The sequence below is a fragment of the Pecten maximus genome, chromosome 9 (genome assembly GCF_902652985.1).
Source record: "Pecten maximus chromosome 9, xPecMax1.1, whole genome shotgun sequence".
Taxonomy (NCBI): domain Eukaryota; kingdom Metazoa; phylum Mollusca; class Bivalvia; order Pectinida; family Pectinidae; genus Pecten; species Pecten maximus.
The window spans coordinates 8,015,745-8,036,714 of NC_047023.1; the positions used below are offsets into that span (position 1 = coordinate 8,015,745).

The 20,970-nt window shown below is 36.1% G+C and overlaps 1 protein-coding gene across 1 annotated transcript in view; it reads right to left on the bottom strand.

Moving 5' to 3' along the window:
- Positions 1–20,970, bottom strand: part of LOC117334177 (adhesion G-protein coupled receptor V1-like) — a 58,839-nt gene that overhangs the window by 9,835 nt on the left and 28,034 nt on the right. Inside the window, exons 10-28 of the mRNA XM_033893650.1 lie at positions 15,291–15,404; positions 14,835–15,016; positions 14,196–14,378; positions 13,275–13,436; positions 12,732–12,819; positions 9,395–9,544; positions 8,375–8,565; positions 8,073–8,213; positions 7,529–7,681; positions 6,900–7,046; positions 6,024–6,169; positions 5,066–5,270; positions 4,521–4,624; positions 4,103–4,228; positions 3,748–3,855; positions 3,169–3,336; positions 2,442–2,525; positions 574–637; positions 32–112 (exon numbers count right to left, since the gene is read on the bottom strand). Of these exons, the coding sequence (XP_033749541.1) occupies positions 32–112; positions 574–637; positions 2,442–2,525; positions 3,169–3,336; positions 3,748–3,855; positions 4,103–4,228; positions 4,521–4,624; positions 5,066–5,270; positions 6,024–6,169; positions 6,900–7,046; positions 7,529–7,681; positions 8,073–8,213; positions 8,375–8,565; positions 9,395–9,544; positions 12,732–12,819; positions 13,275–13,436; positions 14,196–14,378; positions 14,835–15,016; positions 15,291–15,404 (2,597 nt within the window). The remainder of the gene's footprint in view (positions 1–31; positions 113–573; positions 638–2,441; positions 2,526–3,168; positions 3,337–3,747; positions 3,856–4,102; positions 4,229–4,520; positions 4,625–5,065; positions 5,271–6,023; positions 6,170–6,899; positions 7,047–7,528; positions 7,682–8,072; positions 8,214–8,374; positions 8,566–9,394; positions 9,545–12,731; positions 12,820–13,274; positions 13,437–14,195; positions 14,379–14,834; positions 15,017–15,290; positions 15,405–20,970) is intronic.

Sequence of the window (20,970 nt, forward strand, 5' to 3'; positions counted from 1 at the left end):
AAAAAAGATCAAACATTTGAAAGTTCCTCACCTTGTTACTAAGAAGCTCGGGATCGTCACTTTTCATGAACCACTGCTCGCTGCTGTACTCCATCAGGTGGAAGTCCAGGCACTGGAAAATATAGAGAGAGTGTATCAGTGACATCATATCAACTAAAGTTAGTGATTTTTTCAAAGTGGTAACAATTTCTACAATATGGCAATTTCCTAAAGCTTATCAACATGATACATAAATATGTATAGATAAACCTTGACTTCAGTTGACATAAGAAAATGTCATTACCAACAAACTAAGATGTACAGTATATGATATTTGATCTGGTTTACGGAGATATACCTCCACAAATACACCAACAAAAAATTTACACAAAAGCATACATGTCAACTTCTGAACCTCCAATGAGGGAGATCTACCTCATTCCACATTCAAAATGACGGAGAAGATATCTGAAAAAATCGTGAAAAGTTTGAATTACAAGATACAGTATGGGTAAGTCTGGTCCTGGTGCTAGAACATGTAGCAATTGTTGACAGAAGCTTAGTAAGTATATATATAATACTGACAAAACTTACGTCAATGTCGACAGGAATAGGCGGATTCTCCACTTTATCTGGCACGGTGAATGTGTCTAATCTCCTACAAAACATTATAATATAAATCACTGACCCTTCCTTACACTATATACAGTGGGTGTCTAATCTCCTACAAAACATTATAATATAAATCACTGACCCTTCTGAACACTATATACAGTGGGTGTCTAATCTCCTACAAAACATTATAATATAAATCACTGACCCTTCCTTACACTATATACAGTGGGTGTCTAATCTCCTACAAAACATTATGATATAAATCACTGACCCTTCCTTACACTATATACAGTGGGTGTCTAATCTCCTACAAAACATTATAATATAAATCACTGACCCTTCCTTACACTATATACAGTGGGTGTCTAATCTCCTACAAAACATTATAATATAAATCACTGACCCTTCCTTACACTATATACAGTGGGTGTCTAATCTCCTACAAAACATTATAATATAAATCACTGACCCTTCTGAACACTATACACAGTGTTTTAAGTTTATTCTTCTATTTAAACTTAAAAATGATTTAATTAAGGCAAATTCATTTTCCAAAAACTGTTTTTAGTTAATATAAACCAGTTCTGCAAATATATCTCATTTCTTCTCATTTGTTTCATAAACAAGTTTCAAATAAGGTTTAAACTGAAATCGTTTTTTTCTTTTTGTTGTTGGTAAACTAAAACTGGTTTGTTAAACTAATCAAAACATCTATAGTGTGATTTGGATGGTTTCTTCAGAAGTCGTAGAACAAGATGGCAAATATTACAATACTGCAAGATGTTCTCCCCGGCAAGATGGATGCTCTCATTAAATACGATGACTGCGTACTGTGTAACCTAGATTTCTTGATCAGTATGGTCGTCAAGTGGACTGGTGTCATTATATAACGACAGGTTTTAATTTATTTGGTATTGGTACCTAAGTGTCCCTTTATTGTTTTGATAATATGCTAATCAGAACAGCAAACATTTCCTTATTCATCCTGAATCATTACCGTAAATGTTCATCTCTATAACTCTCTCAACTGGATTTTTGTTGGAGTTAAGCAGGGTCTTGGAATTGTCAGAGCGAGATATCGGATTTTTGAAAAAATACGTAAAAACAAAATGTGGAATTCAACTTTTATATAACGACAGGTTTTAATTTATTTGGTATTTGTACCTAAGTGTCCATTTATTGTTTTGATAAGATACTAATCAGAGCAGCAAACATTACCCGATTCATCCTGAATCATTACCGTAAATGTTCATCTCTATAAACTTAATACAATATGGGGAATATTCTTAGGCTGAGGGTGTGTCAAAGCTTTCATGACTGAACATTTTCTTTATTCACATTATTAATCAATGAAAATCATTTTGAAAACAGAACTTTCCATTTGTTTCTGAAGAGGAAACCAGTTTTAGTTGAAGAAACGGTTTGAAAATGTCTGAAACTGTAAACCAGAACCGAAACCAATTTATTCGCAATAAATTTTCCCTTATCAGTGATGTTTATTGTTATTAATATCTATATATAATTTTGTGTTTATTAAGTTAGTGATACTCTGGTATATGTATATCCTATGTATATATTACAAAGTTTGGTCTCAGCTTGAAATCATGAATGTTGTAATACCAATTGATAATGCTTATAAAATTTAATGAAATTGGCTTGGAAGTTCAGGAGAACAGGACAAGCTTCTGTCCAGGGCCAGACAGATGCACAGACAGGCTGATTATTTCAATATATTATGCTCCATTTGCTGCCAGAGTTAAATACAGACTTATGTGGTAAAAAAGTTCTCTTTTATTTATTTGAGAAATAACTGATGTGTAGGTCAGAGTTGATATTATATAGCTTACTGTGCCTGGTACTGGAAATTCTGGATCTTCTCCAGCGGCCATCGTCCTGCAGACATCCTCATGTAGACACACTGTAGACTGGTACTGTGGAATAAAACCAAGAAAAAACTTGAGATATCTGGAGTATATTTCATGTATCTTATTCTAACTCTCTCAACTGGATTTTTGTTGGAGTTAAGCAGGGTCTTGGAATTGTCAGAGCGAGATATCGGATGTTTGAAAAAATACGTAAAAACAAAATGTGGAATTCAACTTAAGCCAAATAATTTTTTCAGGTTAGCAATATCAGCCACAAGAAAATGATTTCACACAAACAATAGATTAATCATTTATGGACAACATCCACACAGCCAATACACCTAATGTAAATTTTGAATTGTCGTACAGAGCTTTTTGCCTATTTTCAGTAAAGATACCTTGAATCAGTATGAACCATGCCAGCAAGCCGCACACCTAATATGAATTATGAATTGATGCGAGCTGTTTTGTCTATTTTCAGTAAAAACACCTTCAATATATGGAAAACACCCACATAGCCAACTCATCTCGTATGAATTTTGAATTGACGTATACTTTTTGTCAATTTTCAGTAAGATACCATGATCTTGATTTCACAACACTAAATTATTTTTAAAAAACAATTTCACAACATTTGGTAGTTAAACCCTAAGAATGTCTTTCCAGAACAGCAATTACATATATTTAGACCTATTCTGTCTATACTCACAGTTCAGGAGGATCGGGGCTAGGACAGGCCTTCCCTGTCAGTGTCGTATAAGCCAGCTTCTCCATCAAGGTAGCTAATGAGGAGCGCCACCTGGTGGCGTCATTTTTAGACGGGTTCAGCATGTTACACATCACGTTCATGATCTGGTTGATAATCTCCGTAGGTAATCTGTAAAGACATTATGTTTCCGGAAAATTAGACCCTAAAATGACATTCCTCAAAAGTCCACCCAGTAAATAAGTAATCTATAATTTTATTTCTCAATCAATGGTTCACCAATAAAATACTTTTTTTTTTTTTTTTGCAATGAAGCACCTGATGAACCTCGTATGTAACTTATGGCTTATTTCATTTTATTTATTTAGTATATGATTATAAGCTATGAAATTCTTCAATATTAAGAATTTAAAAATTTCTATTTTTGTACAGAAAGGGAAGCATGTCAAATTACGGTATTAGTTGGCATGAAGAAGTTCTGTAGGATAATTATAAATTTCTTTTTGAGGCTTCAAACATTTTTCACAACTGTCATCAATATCTATATGTATGGAAATCTAAAAAGACATGAATTCGGCTTACTGTCGTTTGAGGCCTTCCTCTATGAAGTCGCTGAGGATGCTTTCTACAAGTGTCACCTCCGTTTCGTCCATGTCCACTTTGGCAATGGTGTCCAAGTGGGACAATGTCCTACAATATAAATATGTAACATAAATCTAACAAATCCTAGACCAACTGGACCGTTCAGAGCCATGTAATACGCCCCGTCATCATTAACATATCAGACACAAGTAGTATGCTGTTCAACTATTGTAATGTACAGATGTACAGAGCTGTGTGAAGCAGTTTATCATTCCATGTTATTAGATACATTGGTATCATTGTAATATTTATTTATCTATTTATATTTTTTACATTAACTGATCCTTAGGAATACCTCAGAATTTCTGTGTCGTTAAAGTTTGGCCCTTTGTCCAGATCCCCAATGGCGATCCATATCGGCAGGTTCTTTTCCTTGACTATACGCACAGCTGCCCGCGAGTGTGTGATATCGGAGTGGATACTTCCAAGGTAAAGAAAGAAATAATTAATAATTAAATATCAACTGATTAGTACATTAATGAATAATTCCCTCAAAGAACTTTCCTCATAAACATTTATTGTAAATTAGTTAAAATTTAGATCCAGCAAAATGTTCAAATCTATAATTTGCTGGTAATTTGAAGCTGGTTGATAAATCTTTATATGACAGTTCGCTAATTATGGTTATCGTTATGAAATTTACAATCAAAATGATAATTTCAAATTTTTTTTGTTAATATGTTATTTATTGGTATCTTAACCCATGTCCTCACCTGGCTCCATTACTAGGGTTTTTCAGGGTCACAAAGAACTGTTTTGGCAGAGGATTTTTGGAGAGTATGGCCGGGGTTAGGTTGATTTCGATAGTCTCTATATCCTGTCAAAAGAATTAGGATGGACAGAGTTAAATTAAAACAGATGAAAACTTTTTCAGACAGCTAGAAGTTGCACTTTCAGAGCCCATATTAATTGTCTTAGCTTCAATAAATTAGACAAGAATCTAGAACTTCCCTTTAGAATTGTATATTTTATGCCGGCCAAAGGAAAAACTTAAAATAAAATATAATTATAGACTTAAAATCAAAATTTCTGTTAGCAAATCAAACTTGAACCCTCAGGCAGATTTAGTACTATTCAGGGATAACTCTGGAGGGGGCCATGGGGCCATTTGCCCCATATTTTCCAAAATGGCCCGACAAAACTCACAAATTTCTTCAATTTTCTAAGTTTTGGCTCATACGATTTCTGAAATCCTGTCAAAATGGCCCATGATTTTTGGGTCCAGGGTGAACCCTGCTATGTAAAGTATACCATGTACCTGTCGATTCTTCTCGAACACCAGCATCCCCACTTTACTACTGAAGTCTTCCTGCTCCAGGGCCGGGTTGATGGTCACTCCGTGTTTGGTCACCTGAGAGGTCATCTGCATGGTCTCAAAGCCCACCTGTACTTTGTAACCTTGACCCATCTTTCTCTCGACATTTAGTACTACTGTTCTGCTAGTATCCCCCACGGTTAACAATCTGTTGGGAAATCATTGCATAAACCTCATGTCTATAATCTGTGTCATATCACATTGTTACAAGATATATGCATCATTTCCTAGACGGATGTCTTCCCAAAATTCTGGTTCAACCGGATACATTGTTGTTAATTGCCACATATCAACTGCTACTTTGTAAGAATAAGACTAATTAGAAATTGATATTTCTCACAAGGTTATACAGAGAAATTTATCAGCCATTTAATACACATTTAATTAATTCTTGACAGTGCCAATTTGAAATTTGGATGACATAAAATATAATATATTGACCCTCATTTTCTTTTCCTTTTCTTTTATATATTGGGTCTACTGTATATGAAATTATATTTTTCAACAATCGTTAGATGCTGTATCTGAAGTCAAACTCTTACAGAAGGAACAGACCCATGATTGATTATTTTTTTTCACATACTTGCAAGCAAATGTAAATTTTTCATGAAAGTTTTTCATAGTGCCATCTTCAATGCTCCTTGGAATGTGCGTAAAAAATAATGACGTCATCATTTACGACTTGGTTACTCAACGCAAAATGATGACGTTTCGTTATTGTGAACAGTGTCATATAGTGCGTGCCGGCTGTCTTTACCCCCCTGTGTGAGAAGGATTTCTCTTTACCCTAGCAACCGCCGGATAACCCTGTGAAGTATGTGAGAAAAACCTGTGAAGCATGTGTGAAATTTCTTTCTCAAATCTGCACCAAGTAAGGGAAATTTGTTTATAGTCAACTGACCTGGAATTTTCTGTGAACTGGAGCAGACCTCGAACATAATCACTGGCTTCAACAGTTACGGTGGAAACCAAACTACCACTGTCAAGCTGGGCATCCCTTCTTACACTGACCAGCTTAACTATAAAGGTATGGGACTCCTCGGGAATCTGTAACAATGATTCATGTCATTTATCATCAATCATTTCTAAAAACTCTTATTTTTTGGTAAACATCCCATAAACATACCTGTAGACAATGAGTATTGGTACTGCAAAATTATATTGTTGCAGTATTCATTAACTAATTTCTTAATTGCATTTATTTGGAACTTGTAGCCAAAATGAGTGCCCTATGTACATGACCAATTCCTTGAAGTTAGCTGATGATTCATCTTGAATCTATAATTTCCAGTTCAATACACTTTTCATTTTCATTCCAATATTTTATTCTTTTAATTCTTAAGTCAGTATATAAGTTTGAATATCACTACTGTTATTGCATCATATAAATATTATATACATCTGCTGTTTAACATTTCTCTATCATTAGATAGTATCCAAAGTTATATATAATCAAAAGGTAATTACAATGACAATTAACATCAATATGTGATCCATTGGTATTCATAACCAACATGAATGCCAACCTGAGTATGATAAGTTGATATTAATTTGAATGCCACACATGTACAATGAACACATGTTGCTATATAATCCTGAATTGATCTTTTCATTAATGACATTTCCGTCAAATTACATTTCCTAGGATTTACTAGGGCTGTAAGTGATTATGGAAAAAAAAAAAATTCAAACAGCTAAAACTTATCGACATTTTCACATGATCACATACTATATCGAATACACTTCAGAGTTTCTGACTTCTAACAGTGTTACTCACATTGTCGTTTCTAACAGTGATATTGAAGTGACAGGAAGCTTTTCGGGCAGCACATATGGCGGTACCTGCGGTTCTCATCAGCTGACTGGCCAGTATCGCATCCTCAGCCTCCGTACTATTTACAGCTAGTTTGGTTACCCAGGACACCTGTACACAACCACAATATGTCATGGTACATGGACATATACATATCTATAAACATGTAACCTATTGCAGGGACTAGGCTTCAATCAATCTCCTAATTCTAATGAATCACAGTGGCAAATACAACGCTCTTTATATACATATGTAGGAGGATAATTAGGAGGAAGACTGTCTAAATAGTCAAAAATATATCAATTATCTGTATATTCAGTAAAACTTCTCTAATCTTCATGACTTCAAAAATACAATTAGAAGCTTAAATATGTAGGGATTATTTTATCAAAAAGAGCTTAATAAAACTAATGTACTTTTCATGGAATTGAAATTTAAACACGTGCAATAATTAATACCCGGGGCCTCATGAAAATCTAAGTAATGGTTACTCATAGCTTACACAAAAGACTGTTCAAGTGCCGATGTATGTCCGTCACGTGATATTTCAAATGATGCCAATGTTATCGTTTACTAGATCTCGGCTTTCTTACCTCGACTTCTCCGTAGAAGGCATTTGTCCGTACCAGTCGTAAGTTCACCACGTTCGCCGTGTCTTCGCTGACCCTGATGACCTTTGAGCTCTCTGCGAACCCAAGGACTCCATTTGATAGGTCATTTTGCAGCAAAGTGATGACACAATAGCCCTGTAATGCCAAAGTATTACAAATGTTTAACATTGTTCCAATATTTGGTTTATTTTGTTTAACGTCCTATGAACAGCCAGGGTCATTCAAGGACGTGACAGGTTTGGAGGTGGAGGAAAGCCAGAGTACCTGGAGAAAAACAACCGGCCTACGGTCAGTACCAGGCAACTGCCCCACTTAGGTTTTGAACTCGCAACCCTGAGGTGGGGTGCTTGTGATAAAGTGTCAGGACACCTTAACCACTCGGCCACCTGCGGCCCCGTATTGTTCCAAAAAATAGACCAAAAATATGTATAAGGATATACAATTATGAAACATTAGACTATTTCACTCAGACTTGCATAAATTAAGTTACCCCCACCCCTAAAATAACACCTGGACGATACTCTACCTTTTTACCCCCGTCAGGCGCCCCCTCTGCTATACGTGCCCCGGCTGTGGGTTGTGTAAGGTACACGATAACGGTCTCGTCTGGCTCGGCCGCATTGTCTGCCAGAACTGTCACCAACACATATGCAGTCTGCTGTCCTTGCTAGAAGACAATTAAATATTCATCAAATATAGCAAGCCTTCAAATCATCACGGCACGAAAAAGACACTCGACTGGAAATCGTATATTGTAAATCCTCAAACTGCGATATGTTACTCGACTGGAAATCGTATATTGTAAATCCTCAAACTGTGATATGTTACCTGTAGTGTAACTTTGGTGTCTAAAACGTCGTAGTCTTCACCACCACGAGCTACGTTGTAACTTTGGCGATTGCCCAGAACCTGTCTGATGGTGTCGTTTGTGTCTCCGGGTGACGGAACTATCATTGAAGTCCACATTTCTCCCCCTCCTACTGTACGTACCACCACGGACACTGTTCCAAACAGGCCTCCTATTTATGTAACAAAAAATATGAAAAAATTTATGATTTTTTATAGACAACATCAGGGAATTATCTTCATTTTTCAAGGTAAATATTCAAGAAATGTTAAAAAATCAATTATCTTCAAAACTGATGCAAGGTCAACTGAGAACTTATTTTCAGTCCAAGTGATAATTGTGAACTGATATGTACTGGTTCAAAAAACACTGACTGAATGTTGATATACAAACATATTATTATATGAAAAAGAAATTAAACTAGAAAATATCTGTAAGACATAAATGCCCCCCCGCTGCCACTCGATACCCTGAAACCTCAGCAGCTCCTGAGATTAGCTAGTTACATTGCATCGGGAGGGGAATGGAGGGGGCAAGAGAAGACGAGAGGGAACATGAGCCCAGGATAGACATGAGTAACGTCCACCCACCCCTCTCTATTTCATGGCGGGGGGCCCACCCCTCTCTATTTCATGGCAGGGGGCCCACCTCTCTCTATTTCATGGCGGGGGGCCTACCTCTCTCTATTTCATGGCGGGGGGCATAAAAGATAAGTTTCCAGTAAAATGGTGGGCTCAAAACTATATAAAGAAACTTGAAGGTTCACAACTTTGGTTTGAATACATTTGTGAAGAAAGATGAGAAGTTTGGACCAATTCGACTGAATTCTGTTACAGTGGGAAAAATATAACTCCCACTGAAACCTAAAAAAAATGCCATGAACAACTCCATACAGTGAGGTTAATATGTCAATGGAATTTCATGAAATAAGATTAACTAGTTGAGATTTTGTCTATAGACATTTTGCCGGATAGTGTCCCTGGACACTGGACACTACTGACCTGTCCTGACGATAGAGATGTTGACCTGTCGATACTCCTCCTCCACACTGATCTCGGAAGGTTCCATACACAGCACTCCGTACGGGTCATTGCTCTCCTCAATACGGACCACTGAGTTGGTGTACAGAGAGCTCAAACGAGGGGAGATTCCTATACAAACATGTAGAATACAGGGTTCATACGGATTATGTCAAACCAAATTCAAGGCCATTTCAAGGCTTTTTCAATGTCTTAATTAAATATTCAATGCCCATTTTACCTGTCATCTAAATCATCTTGAGAGGGAACAAGAGAACAAAAAAGCAACTTATAGCTTTCCACTTGATCAAAATACAACTTGACATGGTAATTATTTAATGTCTGTAGGGGAGGTGACATGGACAAAGTTGAATCCAAATTATTTATCCTAATGAAACTTTAATATTCAAGGACTTTTCAAGGCTGTAAACCAATTTTCAAGGCTTTTCAAGGCCCAGAATGAAATTCAAGACATTTCAAGGCCCAAGGTGAAATTTAAGGCTTTCTCAAGGCCGGTGCTAACCCTGAGAATAGTTCTTATCAAAACAAAGTCTTGTTAAAGAACTGACCAATCATTCTTATTAAACACAGTCTCGTTAAAGAATAGACCAATCATACTAGCTTAAATTTGACAACCAAAAATTATCTATTAATCATGTCGTACAATATACACCATATCTTACTATCAATAATCACTTCTTTAATTATAATATCACCTCCAACTTTGACAGATTTGCATCACTTTTCACTACAAAGTCAATGTTTAATTTTCTGACAGTTTGAGGAATACAAATAATCAGACTTCAAACTCTCTAAACACAACTTGATATCATGATTATAAAGCCTATCAAGTTTCAAATGACTTTTGACTTTCATTTTGCAAAAATATTTGAATCAAAATCCCCCTCTAGGAAACACATCTTTATTTCATGAATATAAAGCCTACACAAAGTTTCAAAAAATCAGTGAGATATTGTAGGAGATCTCTGGACAAAAATCAGTGGGATATTGTAGGAGATCTCTGGACAAAAATCAAATACTAAAATAAACAACGGGCAATAACTTTTGAAAAAATAGTTTAATTTCTGCCTGATGGGCCTGTATCGCTCACCTTATTCTACAGCAACTTTGATCTAGGTCATTTCTGCATATACTAACCAAAAGCTGATAACCACTTTATTCAAATATCAGAGTAGGCTAGGTTTATTTGTGTCAATACATTTTCTCGTCCTTCACTCTAGCATAGCCTCTTGGCCATCGAGAAATCATTGTTTAGCTTATTTGATCCCTGTGACCTTGAATGTGGGTTAAGGTCATCTATAACTTGGTAGCCCTTTACTCCAGCATACTACAGACCTAATAACAGCTCTCTGGGCCTTTTGGTTGTCGAGAAGATGTTTAAAGATTTTAGCCTATTAGACCCCTGTGAACTTGAATGTAGGTCAAGGTCACTCAGTTAAACAAACATGGTAGCCCTTCATCCATGCATGCTATCAAGTCACTGTACCTCTTGATTATTGAGAAGAAGTTGTTAAAAGATTTTAGCTTATTTGATCCCTGTGAACTTGAATGTAGGTCAAGGTCATTCAGTTAAACAAACATGGTAGCCCTTTATCCATGCATCTGTGAGGTTCTCTTTTTCATTTATTTGGATTTTTCTTGATTTCTTATTTTAAGGTGAGTAAGTGGTTAATTGTAGATGGTCAGTTTAGTGGTAGTAGGGAAGTGGCCTCTAATTAGCCTTGGCGACTGTGAAGATCAGAGATAAGGTTTAAAGTAGTAATTGATAGAGTTAACACCAGTGGAGGTTGTTTAAGCCTGTAGTGTAATTATTAGGTCTTAAGTATGTTAGATGTGAATAGTTGTCAGTTCCTTCTGGGGATGATATATTGTACCTTGGTGGTCATTCTCAGAAGCTGGTGTGTATATATTATCAGAGGCTGGGTTAGGTCCGTATGGGTGGTTTATAAATAGACTCGTGGTCAGTCTGCAGGACTGGTATATGCAAAGCCGCCTGGTCAGTCTGGAGGACTGGTTTATAAATAGGTATGCGATCATCCAGGGGGCGGGGCTACATTGAAATAGATTCTCAGCTCTGGTATATAAATAGGTATGTGGTCATTGGGTGGACTGCCTTAAAATAGCGTCCCAGGCTGTGGTATAAATAGGTATGTGGTCATTGGGTGGACTGCCTTAAAATAGATATGCATGCTGAGGTATAAATAGGTATGAGGTTATGATCTGTTTATAGTCGGTTCCTAGAGGTTGTATATTTAGAACTTGACCATGATGTCATTCTTTTATTAGACTGTGTTGCTGTTTAAGTTTAGCATCTATTGTGTAGGGTAGTGGGGTTAAGTAAGTGATGTCACTGGTCAAGAATAGTTTGCTGGCCATATATAAAGGGCTGTTAACTTAGAGCAGGGGCTTTTTGGACATCGAGTGGTTAGAGGAGTTTTCAGAGTGAGTCTGGAACAAGGAGTTAGTTTTAGAGAGTTTGTAGGGCTAGTGTTTGGAGTTGGTCTTATTAACAGAGAGACTTTGGATTTTATTATCTTAGTTTAGATAGAGAGTATAGAAATGTGTAGAGTAGTTTAGTTTATGGTTTTGAGTCATAGTTTAGTGATATGTAATTAGGAACTTTACAGAACCTTTTATTGTGCAATTATTTTCTTCATCTTGGTTACTTCTAAAAGGAATTGGAGTGGATCTTATTTAGATACTGCTGGCATTTATTCAACTTCAGGCTTTCTTATTTACTTTGTGAATTATTTGTGAATTTATACGTTCTACTCCTGGAGTATATATTGGATTGGAATTTGATATATCTTAATTGGCAAGTACTTTGAATGAAAGTCATATCTTAATAAAACTGAAGGAATTTTACATACCTGTGTATGTTTTGTTTTAAATTTCATCGATTAACGTAACGATGTGGTGTCAGAAGAAATAAAGAGTTAGCAGAAACCCAACACATCCTATCAAGTCACTGTACCTCTTGATTATTGAGATGAAGTTGTTAAAAGATTTTAGCTTATTTGATCCCTGTGACCTTGAAAGTAGGTCAGTCTATTCTATTTAATAATTTCCCTGCCACATTCCAGCTCTTCCTCAGTTTTACTTCTGTTGGTGTGATATTTTACTAGATTTATTCTTGTTGAATTTTCCTCATCAGGTAAGTCAGGATTTTCCTTTATATCTTATACAATTATATTAATTTCTCAGCAATAAATCAGTGATTGGTCAACTGTCCAGTTGTCCCCAACATAATTGCGCCATTTCTGTCGGGTATCTTAAATGATTACTGTCCCGTACTTACTTGGCGTTATTTCTGTGGGGTATTTCTCCACACGAGTGAGATTGATGAACAGGATTTCCTCTTCCTCAGGGATGTTGTCTTGCAGTACCTACCAATAACGGTCAGCATTTTATTAATTTAGAAATTACAAAAGTATTATGATAATGAAAACAAATATATGCAACAACTCTCAATGATATACCTTAGACTATATAATATCTAAAGTTGACAATGTATTAAAATAGAACAAAAAAACCCAACAATGTATTAAAATAGAACAAACAATTCCAATCATTGCTTATTGAAACAGTCACAACTTATTGAAACAGTTCCAGCATATATTGAAAAAAAAAACAGTTATATGACTGTGCAGATAAACAAAAAAATTCTTAATTAAATGGAGTTGAATTCATTTTGCTAAACACAGAACAGGTAACCACACACAATGACACCAGACTCAATGTGAATATGGTTTACACTACACTGTTTTCTATCACAATGGCGAATAAAAGTGTTGATTTACCATTAATGTAAAATGTACATCAGAGAAAACATTTGTAATACCCTTATTTCAATAAGGCCAGAGGTTTGACCAGGCTCCAGCATTACAGCATTGGTCTCCATGGTGATGAAGTCAATGCCTTTATCAGCAGTCACCGCCTCTGACCTGTACGTGACCTCTAGCTTGCCTTCTGATCCATACAATCTTTGTACCATTAAATAAATCTATATAGAGAAAACATAATGTCATTAGCCTAAATACTTAATATACAAATCTTAAGTCTGACAGATACATAAGCAGAAACATAATTTTAAAATACCTAGTAAATACTGAAAAGTATACAAATATATCATATAGATACATATGATATACTCGTTTCATTACATAATCATTAAAACACACTTAGAAAGCCTAAATTTGCCATGATTGTCATCTGGCAGTATTTACATCTGAGTGACTTAGACACTTGAAATGGTAGAACTAAATTCAGAAACATCACAGTGTTCAACAGTTTGTACGTGATCAAATTCCAAAACGCCACAGGTGTTCATCAATAGTTCGTACCTGACCAGGCAATAGTCATTTTAGTGGTGGAATAGTTCAAAATATATCTTATGTGTATAGTTATGTAATAATTGGTAATATTTGACGGAGATTTAATTTTGCAATATTCACGATAATTAAATATAGTGCAAAAATCAATATCAAGTGAATATTTATATATATAAATGCATACCGGTAGATTGTTAACTGCAGAATGACTGCAAGGCAAAATTTAATACCTGCAAACTAAGTCTGACTGTGACAAATACAAAATATTTACAGCCCCATTACCCCAATTTTACAACTCAATGTATACTGCATATCGGGTTGCAATATTTGTCAAGATTATAATACCACATACTGTACATAAAAGAAAACATATAGCTATAACAATAAATAGAATTTCTATGATTACAATTGTAATTAACCTAACAACTTACCTTTCCTTCCATCTCTGAAATGCTTGGATTGGTGGAGTTAGAAGCGAAGCGAACAATGCCATTTGGCTCTATTTGAACCTGTCGAGTATTAGGGGCCAGTCTAGCCCCGCCAGAGATGGTGGTGATGGGAGCTTGGGGAAGATGGAGGGAGAACAGCTCAGCCTGGGAGGGCTTGGCTGTCAGCTGTAAAAACAATTCACTGTGTTAGTTGCTTTCTTATTTTGGTGAACATTTTGTATATCTACATGAATTTACAGTAAACGAGGTCACTTTCGCGGGGAATTAATTTTGCGATTTCGATATGTAAACTATACATGTGGACGTAATTTTCGTGATTGATTCACCCATTTTTAGTTCAAGCTTATGCAAATTGATATCCAAATAATATCCTCTGGGGAAATTTTAGTGATCAAATAGACTCTGCGTAATTAGCGTAAATTTCCCTCTCACGGAAATTTCAACGTTTTCAATACCTTCAAGATGAACTTTTTAATATAAGTCTGAAATAAATTCTTTTTTATATCAAAATAATCAACAAAATTCTTGATTAGCAACATCTTATTCTGAAAGTTATTTTCCTTATTCAGACAGCATGCACATACGATTTTCTTCTTCCTTGCCACAAGTGATTCTTCTTACCTGTACAGTGAAGTCCTTCGAGGTCACCCCATGTGCTATAGTGACACTTCCCTGCTCGGGGTTAACAGTTCCCTCCACGAAGTTATTAGGTAGGTTCCCTGGCACAAAGCCAGCCTTCCATATGATCTCCAGTGTTCCATAGGTCCCACGCCGATCCAAGGTCAAGGTCGTTGTTGTGGTTACTTTTATCAAAAGATCAAGGAAAATGAATAGAGCACACAATCAAATTCATAATAAGTAACATTTGAAGTTATGAAAGAATCTTTCCCCCCCGCTTGATGTAGATTTTCTCACACTTTTTGGTAGAGTTGCCAATTAATCACACCAATGGTCACAGAGAAGATATTCTGACTTTAAAGTTTTTATTAGTCAACTTTACTTACCCTCGTCCACAGCAGCAGTGGTCATGGAGAAGATATTCTGACTTTAAAGTTTTTAACGGTCAACTGTACTTACCCTCATCCACAGCAGCAATGGTCACAGAGAAGCCCACTTCACTATTGGCTGCAGCAGCTGGGACAATAACCTTGGCCTCCCTCTCTCCTGCTTTAAGTGCTGGTGGCTCTGTCACTAGTAAAACAATAATAATAGACTTACTGATATGTACTAACCTATGCACCCTATACCCGAATGCTTGTATTTCAAAGTTGTTCTGATGACGACATGCCTTAGTGTCGATACTATAAAACATTTCGATTTCAGTCGAGAAACCCAGCTAGACGTTGTCTGGTCATTTTTCATCTCTGATTACTCTATTTTTATGTCTTTTCTATGCATATGAGGGTTTCCAATGATGATCCCAAGTCATACTTGGAAGTTTGAGTAAAAAAATTTTTTTTCATTTTTTTTGGCCCTGGGGTGGGGATTTGGTGGGATGGGGTGAGAAACATTGAAAATGACATCCTCTGGGTCCTCTTATCATATCTTCCCAATTTCACATTGATAAAGTCAAAATTAAAGATTTTTGGTAGGGGGGTACTTTTTATGCAAGGGGGGTACATTTTATGCAGGAATAAAAAGTATCCGGATACCTTTTGGTAGGGGGGTACATATTATGCATGACACCGGACTCCTGTATTCCTTGTGGAATCCGTCTACTGGGCATCACAGAACTACACCGATACCACCTTAACGGACGTTGGATCTCCCACTCTCTGTATAACCTATAAAAGGTTGGGGTTAATATGGTCTCTAACTTAGCCGAGTTGTTAGAGTTGTAGAGTTGTGGATTACCATCCCAGAGACCTGAGTTCAATTCCTGTTACCACTGGTACCAAGTACTTAAATCTCACTGCTTGCTATATATTTGAGAGTCTCAGTCAAGATTTGAAAAATCTCAAGAAAAATATTTGTCTTACCAAAAATAAACTTTAGTCTACTGTTACTCACCGTTGTTAAGACTTACAGATTTTAATCTATTATACAACAATTGTGAAGCAAGTTAATTCAACTTAATTTACTAATTGCTCTTGTTCGACCAGTGCAAAATGTGTGAGGAGATTTTTCTTTGGGAGGAACTATTTAGCAAACACAAAACTCACTAATAGGTGGACAGAATGACCTTATATGTCTGTTCATCTGTGATAAAAAAGTTGTCAAGGTCTAAGTCAGGACCTTCATCACTACACCATCCAACCACCCTCACCGTTATTTTACCAGAACCACAAGGAATAGTCTGGTAGCTGTCCGAGTTAGCTCCCTTTAACCAAGTCCCATCATAGCTGATTCAACAGATGGTAACACGAATCTACATGTAACAACAAAATCCATGGATTTTTCTCTTTTTCTATCATATATATATATATATTTTTTTTTTTCCTCATGGATTTTTCTCCTTTTTTCCCTGGAATTTTCTTTCTTTTTTTGTAATTCATTCTACAGATAGAAAAAAGTTTTTCTCATTTTCAAGGTACATATTACAGTGAAGAAACTTTGTATGAATTATTTGGCCTCATAGTAAAATGTCCTTCATTGGACAATGTCACGAGTCACCATCCATCCAATTAAAATCATGGACTCGTTTACAGTGGTGCATACACATCTGGAAATCTCACTGACGAAGGCGGAGATCATGTTGGTTTTTTTCTAATGCCGACAAAACATAATGACTACAGTCAGTGAGACAAAACCAAGCAATAGGTGGAGTCATGTAGGTGGTAAAAAAATTATGAATCACATATGGGAGTGTAAGCAAATAAGAATATGCAAGGGGTTCAATGGGCCTGAATCGCTCACCAGCTATCCAGTAATCCTTTATATACATAATAAAGAACAAGTGTATCAGAGACCAGATGTACTTGGTAAGATCTCAGGGGCTCCATGTTATTTGAAAAGGTGTCTTATAAATATTTTGGCCAATTAACTCTTTCAAAATAAAAACATGGTCAAGGTAATTAATTTTAACAAACTAATCCTAGCTGTTTTGAAGATTTTAGCCTATTTGACTCTGTGACCTTGAATGTCGGTCAAGTTCATTCCTTTGAACAAACTTGGTACATCCTTCAACCCAGCATGTTACTGACCCAGTATTATATATTAGTCTCTGGGCTTCTTAGCTATTGAGAAGAAGACATTTTAAAGATTTGAATGTCAGTCAAGATCATTCATCAGAACAGAATTGGTAGCCTTTTACTCAAGCATGATAGAGACCTCTTGGTTGTTTAAAGATTTTAGGCTATTTGACCCCTGTGACCTTGAATGTCAGTCAAGATCATTCATCAGAACAGAATTGGTAGCCTTTTACTCAAGCATGATAGAGACCCAATATCAAGTCCCTGGGCCTCTTGGTTGTTTAAAGATTTTAGGCTATTTGACCCCTGTGACCTTGAATGTCAGTCAAGGCTATTCATTTAAACAAACTTCTTAGCCCTTCACAACTCCAAGAATATTACAAGGTCTCAGAGCATATTAGTTATTGAGAAGTCATTTGAAAACTTAAGCTTATTTGACCCCTGTGATGTTGAATGTAGGTCAGGGTCATTCATTTGAATAAACTTAGTTGCTCTTCATCCTAACATACTACCTACAGGGGCCATATTAGATCTCTGGGTCTCTTGGATATTGAGAAAAAGTTGTTTAAATGAAAGTGTTGATGCTGTATGACCAGATGGACGGACGCCGGACCACAGAATAAGCTCACTTGCTCTTGGTGAGCTTATAACCAGGGTCCCTGTCATACAACTTTTGGTGAATTCTCAGAAATTTTCTTCAACATTTGAGCTGTATCAACTACATTATAATACACATATTTCAGTATTGCTATAACCTGTCACAACCAGGATCTTCCTTGTAGCTGGAGTCAATTTAACATTTTGTTATGAAAACATTTTAATCTATTATTTTAAATACTTCCTGAGGACTTTTCTTTTGTCTTCATTCTGGCATGAAATAGCTGATTCAAGTTTTATATATGAAAACCCTGAAGAGATATAATCATTGGATACATTTAAGATGTTTGCTACTAAAGTTTTAATGTTTTATAATTATATACATTAGAAAGGTAATTTGGTATAATACCTACATTATTCTTTGAGGTTGTTTTTTATGGGCTTCATCTATAATGTGTACAGGTATAGTAGTGTAAATCCTGTTAGCCAGGTAAATTATGTAAGTGCTCTTAATTGCGGTTTGGGTTGGGTAGGTAAGTGTCATACTGGCCCAGCATCAAGATGGTCAGATGGGTGACACCCCACAGGGACAGACATAGGCTTGACACTTTACCTGTATAAATAGTTGTTTTTGTATTTTGAATTAAAGTTATTATTTCTAATTGATAATAATCATTTAGACAATATTATTGGTATCATTTGATAGTGCAAGTTATGTAGTTTATGGAACTGTTTTTATTATTTTAAACAGTGCAGTAGTTTGGGCACTGTATTGATATATATGTCATTTGAGGTATCTAAATATACTTAAAGTCTAAATTGAATTAATATGAAATGTTGGAGTAAAATATAATTAATATGGTTTTAAACTAGAGTGTGTCATCTAGTGATGCTAGATTATAGATTTTGGATATCAGTATTGGTTTGGTAAATAATGAAGTTTAAAGATGATAGAGAAACACAGTACTGGGGATTCAGAGGTCAACCTGTGGATTGGTAGGTGGCCTTAGGGGGGTGACTTCTCTGAGGGTCAGAGAATCTTTATATGTATGTGAGATGTATGTGCAAAAGAGGGAACTCCGCCGTAGCCGGTCCCAAGCCCGTGTTGAGAAAGGAGGAGGGGAACACCAACTGACAACATCTAACAGTCACCCTGGACTAATGTTCTAACCTAGAGTCGCGAGTAGAGGTTGTAACCTAAATCGAGACTTTAAACCAGCAACATCAACATCATCATCAAAAGAGGGAGCTAGGACACTCCCTCTTTTGCTTTGATTGATTGATTGATTGATGGGGCTTAACCGAAACAAGGACGTTAAGCCCCATCAATCAATCAATCAATCAAAGCAAAAGAGGGAGTGTCCTAGGCTCGGTTATAACCGGAACAAGGACGTTAAGCCCCATCAATCAATCAATCAAGCAAAAGAGGGAGAGAGAAGAGATTAAAGGAGAGAAGAGTGAAATAATTAGAAAGAGGAGAACAGAGAGAGAAGGAAGAACAGAGAACAACAGAGAATAATAGAGAACAAGGACAGAATATTGGAGATTAGTAAGAACAGAGATTTAAGAGATACAGAAATAGAGAGGATACTAGAAAGGAGAACGTTGTGAAAATTGGATATATATGTTTGGATGAATAAGAAAATAAAGAAGAAAAACCTAAAATTGGATTTGGACATATTACAACGTGACAACAACAATTCTTAAAACGTGACAACACAGGGATAACAAAAACACAAAAATGTTTGTTAAACAAAATGTTTCCTCTCTTTCATTATGATGAGATAGGAGCTAAATACAAAGTCAAAGTACAAAATTTGTCAGAAATTTAAAAATCTGAGTTTTCATTAACAATGTCATAATATGACTACACAAACTCATGCACTGATACTATAGAACTTCAGCCATAAATGACTGATTTCTGGCATCAGAAATTTAAGTATCAATAAGTATCTGAGATGGCCATCTGGCCGGCAAAATTGTTCCTCTGGTCATAAAATTGAGCAAACGTTACTGTACAATGGAGAAAACTTTAACCTTAACTTTTAATTGTCAGACTCTAAGATGGCTACACCTGACCGCCATTAATAGTTTTTGTAATGTACAGGGTCTATAACTGTCAGGGCTAAGGGGAACCTCCTAGTGAAAATTTGATTACGACACCTCCATAACTCTCCGAGAGGTATTGGGATAACAATATGTCAATTAACCTTGAGCTCAGGCCATCAGGAATACCTATCTTGTTCTAGCAACTTTGTTTGTTTTTATTTGACATCCTATTAACAGCCAGGGTCATTTAAGGATGTGGCATGTTTTGGAGGTAGAGGAAAGCCAGAGTATCCGGAGAAAAACCACAGGCCTACAGTCAGTACCTGGCGACTGCCCCACGTAGGTTTCGAACTCACAACCCAGAGGTGGAGGGCTTTTAAGTGATAAATTGTCGGGACACCTTAACCACTCGGCCACCGCGGCAGGCACAAGTAAGGACCCAAGGGCAAATATACTACACATTATTTTTATCAGTCTATGGCATCTGAAAATGACACACAGTAAAGTCTATCTGACCTTCAACTGAAGCTAATCATTTGTTTCTGTTTAAAGATTAGACAAAGTTTATTGAGACCGATTGCATATTCCATTTTTTTCCAAAACTTTTTTGTGCAAATACTCAAATGTTCTAATTGAAACTTTGATGTCCTGTTTAGAATATGAGCGTTGAACACAACGAGTATTGTAATGAATGCCCTAAATAGGTTAATAAAGACAAGTTGATTAACTGAAACCTCATGTACACTACGGTATATCCCTGTGCTGGCGATCCTCACAGGTAAATAGCCGTCTGCTCTTTTGTGTCCCTTTAACTCATTCAGATAAATAGCCCTACGCGTTTTTTTATTCATACAGTGCCTCTAATGTTTTCCAATTCAAAACCCTAAAGTCTTTGAGATATATTTACCCTAAGACAAAACTTGTATACACAAGTAAGATCTAAAACTACAACAAGCAGATGATAGCTGTTGATTGGTTAA